Below are 16,104 nucleotides of genomic sequence, written 5' to 3'. Positions count from 1 at the left end.
TAGCTAATAAAGCGTCAACTATTTCTGCTCTCGGCATTTTTCCTGAACAGAAAATATCATGTTGATCTTTTGGTTCAAAAACCACCCTATGATTCTTGGTGCACACGCTAGGCGGTGTCTGTAAACCTTTTAAAATCGCTAAATGCCTTTCCAACAATGCCGAGTAGTGAAATTATGCGGTAGATGCTACAGTCAAAGGGCCTACGATCTACCGATTATTTACTTTTTGGGTCTTGTAGAGCCTAACTTGAGGGAGAGTGAAAAGGGGGGGGGGGAGGGTATCAGGTTTGACAATTTGACAATCAGGTCATGACAATTTTTGATACTTTTTTGCAACAGCATGAACTGTTTTCTAATTATGTTCTCCGTAGTCCCCAGCCTAGCTTTAGCTAATATACATGCATGTACAATGTTTTGCTAGTCAAATTTTCATAGAAAAGGATAGGTTTTCATTTCATCATAAAATTTAACCTCTTACACGTCTTATTGCTTTTGATAATAAAAAAAATTATCAGAACAAGAGCAAATATCAAAGTGGTATCTTGAGTAGATTTAAAGACCCTATCTCAACTCTTCCAATATTGTTTTTCTCGTAATGAGTTGATTCACGTGGATCACGTTTCAGATGATGAATGGAAAATATGCCCTTATGCCCGAAGGTAGTTGCTGGAGAAGCGAAAAAAAGAGACATCAGTTTTCACTTCCTTACTCACCAGGAAGGCAGTCACGCGAAGTATCACGCTTATATTTAAGGTTCATTATTGAATTTGGAATCTTGACGTATTGTTACCTTCAGTAATTGTTATAGTTTTGTTGGCTAAGACCGATAAGATGGGATCCCTATTGGTTTGCATTCTTTCCCAAATCGAAGTAAGTTGAAATTAAGTCTTGAAAGATTGATATTATTGGAATTGAGCTTTTCTATTTTTCTTTTGCGTGAGATGTTATTTGTAGGTTTGAGGTATACTTCAAGCAAACACCAAGAAATCGTCATACATGATAAGGGCGGTGCAAATTGATTTCATCATTAGAATCACAGTCAATTAGTGTTATCTAATTGCTGTATCAAACGCAGCGTTTCGATATGATCCAAGCCAATAAATATGCTGATTACACTGTAACCTAAATTATTTTCGTCTTTGTTTCTTACTTTGATAATTATCAAAACACTGTTTCAGGCGATTATTGTCTTGACATCTGAAAAGATGCCATTCTTTTTGGAGATTAAGTTCTATGCCACAATATGGGGCAGTTATTACAACGAAATTTCCATCCAGTTGCAAGTCAACAATTAAATGGGTTCCTAATAATTCGATTTCTAGAGAATGAAAGCCATCCAAATACGCAGTTGATAAAGCAGACTGAGTACACTGACGCTTGAAACTGACCATATTTGACTCGGTATCTGATACCTTTATAGAAAAACCCGGTTTTCAGATATCCTGAACGTTGATTTTGCGAAGAGGAATTAGAAAACGTAAAATGTAATTCTGGTCCCTGACTATAGCCTGTGTCACTACCACAAAAGATCATAATCGAAGTGACCCCACTTCAGGGACGGATTTAAGCCGTCTTCTGGGTCTTCCGGAAGACGGTCAGATTTTCAAGTTTACATTGACGGGTGTCTAATTTTTTCTGTTGGAAGACGGTCAAAATTTGAGGATGAATCAACAAAGATATTTGGAAGACTGTCAGTAAATAGCTCTGGACCCGCCCCTGCCCCACTTGACATATAGACATTATAGTGATCATTGTTTCACAAACGCCATCCATAGTGTTTTTGGTGCAAAATTACCGGTAGTAAGTAAATGGACTTTATAGACGTCGTGTTCATTTGACATCTTTCCACATATTCACCTATATTGACCAGCATATTATCTTCCTGTACACATGCAATTGCACATATCAAACTGATTTCACATCTGTGGCTTTGGCCTTTTTACCTAGAGATTCACTAAGCGCATTCACGTGCACTCACCTCTTGTTTGTCTCGACATGTATGGCGTAGCAGGGCAAGCTGTGACCTTATACTTATAAACAGGATTACATCCGTAACATGTCCATGGGCGTTTTTCAGTCTCAAATAAATAAATTGGACAAACAAAGGACAAGATGGAAAAACAAAAGGGAAAGCATAGCCAACAGCAGGCTTGCACTGGTCCCGGTAAATGCAAAATAAGAGGTAGGGGCCTACATTTGTCAAAACAAGACAATCAACTGCACTGCATATTAACCCTGGTCAAGTTGGTAATGTACACGGAGGCTGCCAGTTGGTAATGTACACGGAGGCTGCCGTTCATTTTCGATCAGTCAAGATTTCCCAAAAATTAATGTTGCTACGACGTAGATATATACTTTCCCATTTCTTTTGCAAATACTTTTATCAAATAGGTAAATACAAATATAAAATAAATATATAAAATAATATAAAATAATAAATAGAATAATAATAATAATAAATAACCCAGTGTACCGGGTCCTTGATTTTATTGCGTTGTTGTTGGCAGACCAAATTTTTTTCTGATGCAGCTCAAAGGACGTGTAGTGTCCCATTGTGACCCGGTATCAGAGCTGATTAATGACTATCTGGTTAATCTTTAAGAGTTGGTATCGGAATTGTAAGTTCCGCAATATGAAATAGCCTACATTATATTTTTAAAAGCATTTCTTTTTCAGGAACATGTTTGAGATGGACAAATTTGAACTCACATATTCTTTACATGTATATAGTGAGAGAAGGGTGATTTAATACCTCTCAGTGCCAAAATTTACGACATTATTAGATTTATATTGATGATATGTTGCACGGCACGTATTCATTGTAATAGTAAAAAGATGCATTCATATAAGACGTTTATGTTAAATTCAGAACTTTGTTAATAAAGTTTTACATGTCCATGGTGGAAACAACTGACATCCGTGGAGTTCAAAGCTTGGTAATATGTATATTCATATGATATTTAAGCATTATGCAATACGTTTTTTCTCTTGTAATATAATGTTATAATGTCCGTGTTAATGACCAGTCTTAAATGTGCACGATGGATCTTTTTCCAGGCACTCAGTGCCTCAGCTGACTATTTGTATTGATGCTCCTTCGTCTTCTTCCGGGACTGTTGTAGCTCTGGGCTTTGTGTTGGGCTAAAAGTGAGAAAATTTTCTTTAAAAAGAATAAATATTTGGTATATGGATGCTTCAATGATTGGACTACAGTCACATGCTACAGTTATGCACAGAAATGTCGAACAGTGGCTCTTGCGGCTTGTGCTAGCCAACCTATTATTCCACCCGTGGAAAAAATCCCTAATAATATATAAACCTGTGATTGGTTCCTTTTAAAGACTTTCGTAAAATGCGTGGGAAGCATTGTTCATTTCAGTAAATGGATTAAAACGATTTCACATAAGTTATTTCGCGCTGGTATTCGAACGTTTCAGCACCAACAACAATACGTAAATCGTGCCCATAACACCGATGTGATTTTATGATCTAATAAAATAAAAAATACCTCATTGCAAGCGATATTGATAAGGCAGTTTTGAAATACAGGCGCCCGAACACATAAATGTGCATAAAAATGTTAAAATACTAATTTTTCGTCTCCATGTTTGATATGCAAATATATTTGATACTTGGTACGAACCAAATTGTCGAAAAACATTCAACAGGTTTTGTAAATGTGTTTTCTTGAGGTTAATTAGGTCCAGTATTTGAGGATATGTGATGCGAGAAAACTTTTTCGAGAACGTGTGTTCTGGTGAAGGAATGGTCAAATGGTTGTTGGCATGGTACGGATGCTAGATGAGGAAAAGGGAGGAAAGTGACACCCTCCACCCCCTGCACCCCCCACCCTCGCAAAAGGCAACATCGAAAAATAATGACTTTATTGCGCTGCGTAATTGGGGTCGCAAGAATATTATTCTGCATCAAAGATTTTGCTTTTAGTGAACATTATTTTTCCATCCGTCATATAAAAATTTTACGCAAATGTCCATAAGCTACTTAGTCCATTTACCAATTATGTACATACAAAATCCCAATTATAATGCTTTTAGGCTCAAAATAATGCTAGGGTCACATTATGGTATTACATACATACATACATACTGAATTGGGTTTTTGAACATCATATACATTTTGATAGCTGAGAATTCACTTTTGAACGTGAAGTGTGGTAACCAGAAAATGTAGGGCTATCTGTTTGAGAAGTCAATTTTTTTCTGGCACTGATTGTCAAATATTTCATGAACACAAAATTTTCTAATTTCTTATAAAAGACGAACGTTTGATTGGCATGAAAATCGATGCAACATACATTTCAAAGACTTTATAAATAATACATTTGTATGGAAATAACAGTGATGCCATAGAGCGACTCATACCGTCGGTTAATTATTCCCAGTAGAGATTAAGTTTGTGTGAATTTTTGCAGTGAAAAAGAATCAGTTTTTGTTGGTACTTCGCTTCACAACTCAAAGAGTAACTCTGAATTATATTGCTCATTCGCCTCTTTGAAGCGTCTACAGTAGAATTGGCAGTTTTGAAACGGAATGCTGGTGCCATTGATTTGAGGTTTGTAAAACCAGACTTGGGAACCCAATAGACAGCCACGGGGCGCGGCCGAGGTGCATTTTAATGTTATTATTCAGCCTAGAATGGGATTGTCTTTCAAAACACAATCACTTCCTGGAGAAACGTTTTAATGAATATACAAGTCTTGTAACATACGAAGCTGTCATCTACCGATGCAGTTATCGCGTGCTTTCAATTTACATTTACATATACGTATATGCTTACCTAGCACTAGTCTGCTAATATCCTGTGCCAACGTGTTTCTCGAGCCAAAGCCTGCGTCTATCTGCCGTTTGCGACTATAAAAGACAATGATGAACAATTGACTGATAATTCTAAATTCTTTTTAATGGATCTTTAAGAGTTTACAATCTTTGATATAGTAAGTGATCATCGTTACTTTCAAGATCTTTCGAATGTGTCTGAAAAATAATTTATCACATGTAAAATGACAAGTGATTAGTGATGATTGTAATTGCAAAGATGTTATGTAATAAGTGAAATTGAAATTTTACCCCAATACTAAGGGTCAAAAACATGATTAACTTTGCAATAAATATCTTGCTATTGAAGTCAGTAATATTTAACAACACCACAAACACAAACATACAGACACGAGTACAATTTTTTATGCTTCACTGTCCCTCAACTTTATGACAGTCTATTTTAAAAATGCAGCATCTATTTTTATCCTGAAAACATCTTTAATTGGTCGCTATCTTAACTGATTTAAGCACGTGTAAACGTGAACGCCCACCAATTTTTGAATTAGTCATACCGTTCTTCGTCTATGCAAATAACCAGCTGTACAAAATCAGTAGAAATGCACAATGTGAAGACAGCTGAGGGAAATGTCACTACTCATAGCTTTAACACTGCAATAATGAAAACAATGGCATTAAGCCACTTCATTGGGTGCCTTATCGGCCATTAGGCACATCTTTAAATGATAATGGTGACGTCTATGTATTAACTGACATTAATGGCTTCTTAAGCAAATAAAACATGTTGTAAATCCCCCCGAATGGACGTAACTCATATCGATGGGCTATTGAACGATTAGCAGTCATCATGTGTCAAGTCGGTAGACTTTGAGGCAAAATAAACAAACATTAGTTGTTGGCAAATGATGTATGTAAGTGCAATCTGTGACATCTGAATGAGCCAGGCAAATAAAACACGCTTACAAGGAACATAATAGCCGTTCCTGAATCCGGTAGGGGTGTGTGTGATCTTTAATAACCTCCCTGGTCCATCCACAGTTGTCTTACCTGAATTGATGACATATGCAATTGACAAATACACCCATGCGATATCTAGTGTATCCTTAGTGAGCTCGAGACTGTCATTTCTTACACTGTCATGTTTTTAAATCACTTTTTCATGATTACATGCTCGTTCATAATTGCTGAGTAATGGCCATTGACTTAAAAGTTGTGGGTTTGGGTTCTAGATTTTAAGAGGCTGAATTGCTCATACGCATAGCCTTCCATTTCCCTTTAGGAATAGTAACGGTAAATGCAACCTTCAAAGACTAAACTAGCCACTTCTAAACAGGGTATTTAATTCATTATTTTTATGACATTTTGTTTTGTTTTGAACTCTTCTTGTTCTTGTTATCAAACATATGTCTGACATATGAGGTTTAGATACCCATCAAGCAAATTCAGAGAGAGAGAGAGAGAGAGAGAGAGAGAGAGAGAGAGAGAGAGAGAATTTTCCATTCATACAATATGTTAGACTTCAAAATTAAGCCTAATAAGTTCATCATTCTTACCCGTTAGTCGTTCTTGATTTTAGATACCTGACCAAATTTGATAGTACATCTACTTCTTTATCTAAATCCGTGACCTGATCTTCTAAGCTGAAAACATAAGAATGCACAAGTGCAAAATGGCCTATAAATTTATCTATCTTATGCTACGGTTTCATCTAAATCGAAAAAAGGCAAACATACATTGCTGATGTTTTTAGGGGTTAACCGTTTTACTTAATGAGAAAATGATCATATATCTTAACTTTCATTTTCTTGTATTTCGGTAGAGAAAAGGCGATACAGGAACCGCTTTAGGGTAAATAAACTATACAACTTACAAAAATCCTGTAGCAAAACTTACCCATTTATATATGAGTATGCTTCTGTAACTGTCAAACATATGAGGAGTACGCAAAATAATGATGCGTATACTTGAACTACCATTGGTTTCTTCATTTTCAATGTGCTGTAAAATAAGCAGGTTCCTTTAATAAAAATTGTTAAGTCAAATGTAGCCTCTCCAGACTGCGTTCCAACCTCACCCCTTATAAGACCGATCAGCTAAAGAAGACGGAACATAAAAAAGAAATGTAAAGAAAGCTTCCCACGCGTCCTTGCTTTATCTCGCGTCACGTCACGTTAAAATTGTATTTGTGGTTACCTGTAACTGAACTATGGGGTAATTATGCAGGGAAGCAAATACTGTAAGGGAGTGTTTCTTTAGACGATCAAATTTCGAGAGACCTCTAGGGATCATTATCGATAAATCTTATATTTAGCCTTTGAGAAAAAGTATGATTCCTTTAGCTTACATTAAATAATGATTTAAATAATTAAGTGTTTTTCCTGCTCCTTGTACAATATTCTAATTATTTGACTTTCAATTTTTTGGGTCAAGGCATTACTGTCATTATGGTCTTGAAGAACTGATTATTTTAAATTGTTCCCTTGCTACATAACTTTTAAGGAACCAACTGCATCCACCTTCGTAGGTCGGAAAATGAAGTCCTTCAGATGTCAAGCGGAAATTTGAACAATATAGAAAAAGTCGCAAGAAAAAAGGGGAGCACAAACATACGCATAAAAACCATATAAACAATTGATGTGCTTTTGATAGATGGATTGATAAATATATACAGTATATACATGTATATATAAGCGTTTCACGAATTGCAGGAAATGGCACTTAGTGGCAGGTTGTGGTCGCCTCGATCATTATCAATTGATGATCTTAATGCAAACCACAGAAAAAAATCAAGGCATAAAATTGTGAATTTGGAAATGGATTTTAGGGGAAAAAAGTACCAAAAAACTCCCGGAAATTGCTTTTTATAAAGCATTTCTCGTCAACAAGTTCCCATCTTTACCTTTAAATAAGTTTAGCGCACTTTACAAGCCGCACGTAGGTTACTAAATCACATTTACACGTAGGCTGCTAGTGTACTTAAATCTGGCATGTGGGCTTAAATTGTCCTATAATACTTCAACAAGACTTTTTGGTAACAAAATACATTAGTAATGTCATGAGTTAACTATGATCTACACTGCCGCATACCTAAATATCGAAACACGGAAAAAGGGAAACTATTGGACATCAAATTTGAAGGACCCGCCTTAATGAGCTTTCTATTCCACTAATTTGATGCATTGTTTGCTTAGGCCCCTATTTCACACAGACCACGAATCCCACGAATCGCCAGGAATTGACAAATTTTAGGATTCGTGAGGATTCGTGAGATTTTGCCAATTTTCTGGTCTAATTCGACGCGCTCTACGATTCAGTTACGATACAGGTGCGATAGTGTTACGAATATTCGTGGGATTCGGCTGGAATCGCAAGAATATTGTCCAGAAATTCACTGCGATTTTTTGGAATCAGGAGTTCGTGGCCAGAACTTTGAACAGCTCAAAAATTTTGCCACGAATTCCCGATTGATCAAGAATTGCAAGAACTGACTACGATTATATACGAATCTGTTAAGAACTTCACGACCTGATTACGATTCAACCACGAATCCTGAAATTTTCAATTCCTGGCGATTCGTGGGATTCGTGGTCTGTGTGAAATAGGGGCATCAAAGTTTTTGCTACCAATTCATGTTGATCAAAAAGTGCAAGAACTGACTACGAATATATACGAATCTGTTAAGAACTTCACGACCTGATTACGATTCAACCACGAATCGTGAAATTTGTCAATTCATGGCCTTTCGTGGGATTCGTGGTCTGTGTGAAATAGGGGCATTAAATGAACAATCATGCCCATCATACCGAACCTGACATGCGCACTTTCAGAAAAAAAATCATTCAAGTGACATTTCTCCCTACATGCAAATTATTAATTTCGTTTTTGTTTCACTTGATTTTTAAAGTGGTCTTAAACTCTTTCGATAGGATGAAAAAAAGCAGTTGCAACTAACTTAGTCGATGTCGATTCATAAAGACCATTTCCATGGGGAGTATTGATAGCCAATTGGCTCTGTCACCGACAAACATGGTGCTGGGTTTTGAATACCATGGATATTTTTGTAAACATGATGTCTCATGCGGTGTGCTCATGGGGTTTGTGACACCTCTGTGGAATGTAATTTTGTGTCCAAAATCGCTGATTTCAGTTTTGGCATTAGGTTGTTGAAAAAGTGAGTGGAAAAAGTGCTCGAGAGAGAGAGAGAGAGAATACTAACAAGACATTTCGAACGTTTAGCAATAGCAATCCATGTGGAATATCGGTACTTTTTGACATGGTTTTTTTGGGTAATATCTGCAAATGCAGTTTATTTGGTAACGTTCTTGGTCAACAACATTCATTTCAGCCTGGAGAAAAGCAATTTTTACAGACATATACTTCCTTCCTCGAATTTTCGATTTTATTTCAGCTGTTGTGAAATGCTACGTATCTAAGAACAGATGCATTAAACTAAAAGTTTTTTCAACGTCTACACTTATGAGTTTATAAGTAGGCCTAATAAAAAGAACATGACACTTGCCATCTGTGTAGCACTGGGGTGTGCAAAATGTGATATCTACATTCTACAGTACTATTGCTCATTTGTGTCTTACTAAACTTTCATTGGGCAGTGGGTATGTACTTTTAAACGAAAAATATCAACAAAGTATTCCAATTAGCCAAAAGTACTTAAGCAGTTGAAGTACCATGTCCAAATTGTGAACAAAGAGCCACACACACAACGTATGGCATAATCATTTCGATAAACAAAATATTATCTTTATACTGTAATTAACGTTTATATCTTAGAAAAGTTCAGCGTACATATGCCCAGATATATTATTATGCACCAACAATCACATCATCGGATAATGTCGCCAATCACGCACAATGAACAAAACAGCTAACCGCTAATATATATATATCAGATGTGGGTGAAAAACAGGAAAACACGCATTTCATAATTCCAACCAATGACGTTGGTATCACCCATTTAATATTTTCACGCTGTTCCGAACGCAGAGTAGCAGAAAAAGCATGCCTCCAAAAGCGCATGCAAAAGTTAGTCTTCTAACAACAGGGTTTGCTGTCTGTAATTTTTCTGTTCTTTTCTTATGACCTGTGCTTAACATTGAATTCCAAAGGCTTGGTGTTTCCTTTTTGGATACTCACTCTTAACCCCTGCTCAAAAGAGAATTCGTGTATATATTAATTAGTCTCCCCCACCCCCAACACACCCACACACCCACCCACACACACACACACACACACACAAACACTGTCTCACACACATACACACACACACACACACACACCACCACCACCACCACCACCAACACCAACACCAACACCAAGATTAAACACGAGTGTTTTAAGAGGGCATAACGGCATTTTAAGTGGACAACACCCCAATATGAAATGAGAAAGCGGAACAATTCGGCATTGTAGAAATGGTAATACCCAAGTGTACTTTGCTGGTTTTTGTCGAGAGTTTCATTGATTTTTTGGACAGATTGCTACAGTTACTTTCACTGAAGACTAGAAAGCTATTACTGTCAAAAAGGGGTTTCTGAAACAACAATTTCATGTCCGCCAACTGCATCCGGATCTTCCTAAAACAACAGTTTCATGTCACGTGGCGCGTTCACGATGGGTGAACCACTTTATGTGAAGTCGACCTAAGGGCCGGGCGATTTGTGTGCCAACAACCAGGAATGTTAACTGAATTTAACCTTATCTGTATTTTAAAGAAGTATAATGATGCCCCTGTCGGGCGTAACTACCTGGCACTCTCCGTGATATGAAATAGTAAATTTAAATATTATATTATATTATATTATATTATATTATATTATATTATATTATATTATATTATATTATAGTCCAGTTTTCTCTAGTATAAGCATGGTCATCATACATGTTGGATAAACACCGATAGTATAACTGTATTGAAAAACCATATCCAGACCCAGGAATGATCTAACGGTTTGATCAGTGAAGCATAGCTAAGTGTGTCACTGGAGATGGGCAGAGAAATTCAGGTGCCTTCCTGTACATTGGCAACAAACACAGAAATGGTTTCCTTCCATTCCCTAGGTTTCAAATCTCTCGTTTAGTTTTTGCACTTAACGAAATGATTCTTTGTCATAGTGCATTCTAAAAGTTTCGCCAAATATATTGTAATAAATGAGAAAATTGGTCCGAATTGACGTCGCAAGCTGAAAGCTGTAGCTTTAACACTTAGTTAAAGTAGTTGTTTTTATGTCAGAAACTACCTTAGTCAGGGTCCAGAGTTAAAGCGATATCAAAGGTAGTTTTAAAGCAATCCATAGAATTTTTGTTATTCTTATCAAAGATATTTCATATGTACATTGGAGTATAAAATTAAGTAAGAGAATTGCAGTAAGAAAATGCAGTAAGAGAATTCTTAACACAGATTCTTTTAAGGTAGAATACGCCCTTCACGTCCCTTTGCCGGGCCACAATACTTAATGTAATACTTAGCTCAGCTTTTAGTAAGCTCAGTTGTACTATATTTCAGTTTATTTATGTCTTCAAATATATGGTTTGAAATAAGTACCTAAAATACATGGTACAAATAATTTCTGTCTTTAAATGACTAACAGGAATGTTTCGTGCATTTTTCCTTTGCACATTTTGGTGTATTGAAACCGCAATAATCACATAAATATGACTATCTTGAATATCAATTAAAGGTTGAGAGAGGTATGTTTTTAAGAAATAATGCAATCTGCTCAAAGCATGAACCTTCTTACCACACAAACATTCAGTTTTAGAATATTACAAGCAGTAAAAAGAAAATGAGTAAAGTTGACAAGATTTATGATGACTTAAATTTTGTTATCGACAATTAGAGGAAACGTCACTGTCTCTTTTGTTTCTCACGTATTTTCTTGTCTGTCATCTCACACGTCCTTATCTATAAGTCTTTCATCAAAATTTTATTCAAATATCAAAAAATAGAATTGATTCATAGAGACACTTTCCATTTACTTGCTAAATGAATTACTTTTCCAATTTCGAGCCTCAGGAGATTTCTGCGAATATGGCAAAGTATACCAAAACATCATCGTTGTAAATAATGCATTGTTGATTTTTTATTTCCCGAAAAGATGCGTCTGGTTTATATATATCGATAAGGAAAGTTGGGGTAAAATGGTTTTAACGTTGTATGAAATAAATATTGGATGGTGCCCAAACTGCCTCGTCGCCCGGTGAGGTCGAAATTGGTTTCTTTCTGACAAGACAGAGTCCATTTTGGAAATCATATAGGCAAGGCGAAGCCCTTGCACTGTGTGGCGTCACAGGATACTTGAAAAAGTGCAAAAACTCGCGAGAAGGGGGGTAAACTTTTCAACCACTTTTTAATAATAAGGGCGAAACTCTATGTCTTTTTTTAAAACAATGCTGTTATGCAATAGGCTGTATTGTTGGATCAATTATGTCAGATTTTATTCGTTACCCCATCGCACTTGCTGGCCAGTCATAATTTCTGACACGCTCTCCTCCAAATCGCCCGAAATCTCGCTTGATTTCCAGACTTTGGCCAATCTTGGGTGATTTCGATTGGACATAGACCGGGAACATAGTTACTTTATGAACAAGTAAAAGGGAGATCTCCAAATTTTCCATATTTTTAAAGATGCTAGCCGTTGCAAGCAAATGCACGAGGAGTTATTAAAAATGTAAACGATTGGTATAGTTGGTCTCTTTTACAGTAGCTGATGTTATATTGTTCTTATATGTAGGACAGCATGTAAATGCAAAATGCAATAGGCCTACTTCGAGTTTATCATTTTTCTACATTTTTTTTTTCGAAAAATATCTTGTTATTACACAAGATAAATGGTAGTGTTATGGTTGCACGAATTCCCCTTCTCATAAGTGCACTCAGTACACATTCCACAGACTATGGTCATACTATTTACTTCTCTTCTTTGCAAGTTCATGTGCTTTTATACTAGTAATTGGATCATTTCCTTGTCGTGTAACCATTTGTCCATTAATTGCTTCTCTATAATGCTTTTCTATAATTTACTGATAATGCTACTTTCCGTGTCAATGACTTACAGATCATCGTTTGATTCCTTTCCACCAAAACCAGACCTACCCACGCATTTATTTTATGATTTTAGTAGATCTAGAAACTATCGATAAATGACATCGACAGAATACGCAGTTTCAAAATGTCTCTCCTTTTTCTTATTGCAGGGCATGTTTACAGGAAGCGTCTCTGGAGATTCACTCCTGCACTGAGGTGACTTATTTTCACACCGTTTATTAAAGGCGCGGGCGTTAATTAAGAAAATCCATGGGGTTTATTATACATATCGCCCTATGATATTAAAGCTTAGTAACTCATAATCACTTTACATTGATACACTGTAGGTAACTTGTATTATATAAACGTTTGATTAATTTTGAGCATTTTTCTGTCATTTGAAACAAACACAGAGCATTGGAAGTCAAACAGCTCTGCGATTTGAAACATGGTAAACAAACAAGCAGCCCCCCCCCAAAAAAAAAAAAAAAAAAAACAGTCCACCTTAAAAGGTATTAAAGAATTGATTGATTTATGTGCGAAGCGAAATTACTTGACAATTCGCAAGTATGCGTCAATAACTTTGTAACTACACTTGGTAAAATCGAGTTTTTCAAAATTTCTAAACGCTGTTTTAAGTATTTTCCTGTCTTAATGTATGTGACACATACTCCTTATACTTTATATGCACATTGTCAGTAGATGTACGAGTTCAGTTGCTAATGATGAATCTAAATACGTCTATGTACCTTTCACCAGCACGCTATGTAAATAAATAAAATACACACAAAACAAAAGAGACTTGACAGACGCCAGAAATCTATAGCAGACCTTGAGTTAGGAGAATACATATCTTATCAACTGAGATTACCGTCTTGTCTTGCGTGATTCTGAAGTTGTCTAATGGGTTCTCGTTTGACTACCCATATCTGATACCATCTGCAAATGATCACGCTAAGAAGGCATCGTTAAATAATCAAATCAGATCATCTGGCACTGGGTCATTTAATCCATGCGGTCACGACTTCGGCAGTAGAATACTGTTTTCTATCTTTCTATGGCTCCGTTATGTATACAGTTATAGCTTTTTAAGCTAACGAAACATGGAAATACCTGTGACTGGCCAAGATTTGTTATAGGTAACACGAATTAGAAACAACTTGTCAAACTTTCTTAACTGAATTATTTTTGCCTTGAAGTTGTGTCAGATGAACACCCTAGCACCCAAAGGCAGAAGGAATGTTAAAGTCATGTTATTCTTTGAATAATTATTATATAAATCTAGCTTTATGATAGGAAATGTTATTTTAATAACACCTATTCTCAACTAATGGTATTCATACAGAAAACAGTGGACATACCTTTTTGTATGAAGCCTATTTGATTGATACAAATTAACAAAAGTTACCGATTCGTCCTTTTCTAAAGTCAAATATACGAAAAATACATACCAATTTATCTGAAAGCGGAATCCTTTGCGCAAAAGTTCACTTATTGACTTGTCGTCTGCTGCACAATCACGTTACCAGTAGATCACTAGTGTCGCCTGTCAGATTTATACAAACCAATGAAACACTAATCGACGTAACAGGGGACAGTATGTTAATGACTAGCGCACCTGAGCATCGATTCATTAGTCATTATGTTTAGATAAATCCATAAGCAAAAGTTTGCAAAACCCACCTGTTTGTGCCAATATACCGACTAATGGACTCTGCGTGAACTAAACTGATTGGGTTAATAGACTATCATGAAGTAATTCGATCGGTACATATACATTTCAATACCGCTGGCAGATGCATTTATTAGTACAACTTCCCCTTGTAGTACGAGAGAAATGAAATTAAATGGAATCTACCTGAATGCTTTTCAACGCAACCCAAAAAATGCTGAACAGATCAATACTTCATACATTTTTAACGAATAAGAATAGAAACGGAAATTTTGTCCGAGACTGATAGGCACGATTCTGGTGACGCAGACGAAACAAATAGCATAAACCGGATATAATATCATTATTAAGTCATCACAAAGTAGATTTTAACATGTTTATGCACCGAAGAATACGGTTATTTTAGAAAACGATTAAAAACTCTTGAGAATTCAATTGCATTTCGTTTGATTTTATTGACAATCCTTTGGGAGAAGCTACATCTTTTAAGAACTATTGAGCATCTGCTCCGTGTCTGTGCCGGGAACCCAAGGGGTATTAATAGGTGTGCAGTGATCTGTATTACCTTAAATCACGTCCTAATCCAGTCTTTTTTCACTCTCTTATCATGTTTCTTAAATAATTTAATCTCTTGTGATTTTATGCTGGAGTTTAATATCTGTATGTGCCCTTGCAGGCATGCTGGATTTTCTAAAGTATAGTTTAAAACTCCGTCGTGAAAGCGGAAAAGGTCTGTTGGGAAATTCCTCTAAGAATGAAATTGAAATAACGGTAATGGAGTTAATTCTTTTGACATTTCCTTTTTTATTCACGCTTAGGAGCCTAAACCAGACAAGTAAATTTATCTAAGACAACCTACTATTTTTCGGATAAATTTTCATTTGGAGGCAATCTAAAATATCTCTTTAAGTTTAATCTATACAAAGAGTTTGTTGGCGGTATTTTAAAGCTTTTTAATGGCCCAATTTGAAGGATCTGACTCAGTCACTTTTTACAATTTCATATTGGGACAAATCCTCCCCCCCCATCTCTCTCTCTCTCTCTCTCTCTCTCTCTCTCTCTTTTTGTGAGAATGGACTTGAATGCTTGAACTGTGGGGGCCTAACTTTTATGAAGTATTGACGTCAATGCAATGGCAAAACGGTCATCTAACGAATCATCTTCCCCTGCACCCCTTCTGCAATTCCTGTGTCAGATACTGGTTAATAAGGTTTCTAAGAAACATGTGGCAAGCACATCGTGGATATTAAATCAAATTGTATTGGTCAAAGAAGGAAGTTCACATTAGTGTTCACGACATAAAAATGGCCGTAAAAGCACGTTCGTCGGAAGTGCGTTTAGGTGCTATTCCAGTAATACTGAGGAGCGCCAGGCTGTTGTACGAAGGAACAGTCTCCAGTAAGAAATTGCCATAAGTTTTGAGAAATGACGTACTTTTGAGAGATAGAGATAAACAGCTGTTATGTCATAGGCTTCACATATATGTACATCATTAAGGAAATTAGGATACAGGCCTCGTCACGCATATGAAAAATATTGCTTACGTGTTACATGCAACTTCTGAAATACTTATGAAAGCATAGCCTTGTAACGGA

The 16,104-nt window shown here is 36.2% G+C and overlaps 1 protein-coding gene across 1 annotated transcript; it reads right to left on the bottom strand.

Annotated features, from left to right (window-relative positions):
- Positions 1-2,442: 2,442 nt before the first annotated feature.
- On the bottom strand, positions 2,443-14,577 carry LOC106163849 (uncharacterized). Its single transcript, XM_087002951.1, has 5 exons — positions 14,521-14,577; positions 6,690-6,794; positions 6,350-6,436; positions 4,798-4,871; positions 2,443-3,141 (listed from the first exon to the last, which is right to left on the bottom strand). Exons 2-5 carry the CDS (start codon positions 6,782-6,784, stop codon positions 3,062-3,064), a joined length of 336 nt encoding a protein of 111 aa, XP_086859077.1. The 5' UTR covers positions 6,785-6,794; positions 14,521-14,577; the 3' UTR covers positions 2,443-3,061.
- Between the last annotated feature and the right edge of the window lie 1,527 nt (positions 14,578-16,104).

The sequence above is a fragment of the Lingula anatina genome, chromosome 1 (genome assembly GCF_051362555.1).
Source record: "Lingula anatina isolate TDL-2025a chromosome 1, LinAna3.0, whole genome shotgun sequence".
NCBI lineage: Eukaryota > Metazoa > Brachiopoda > Lingulata > Lingulida > Lingulidae > Lingula > Lingula anatina.
The sequence above is the reverse complement of the archived record's forward strand: the minus strand, read 5'-3'. Positions and strand labels throughout refer to the sequence as shown.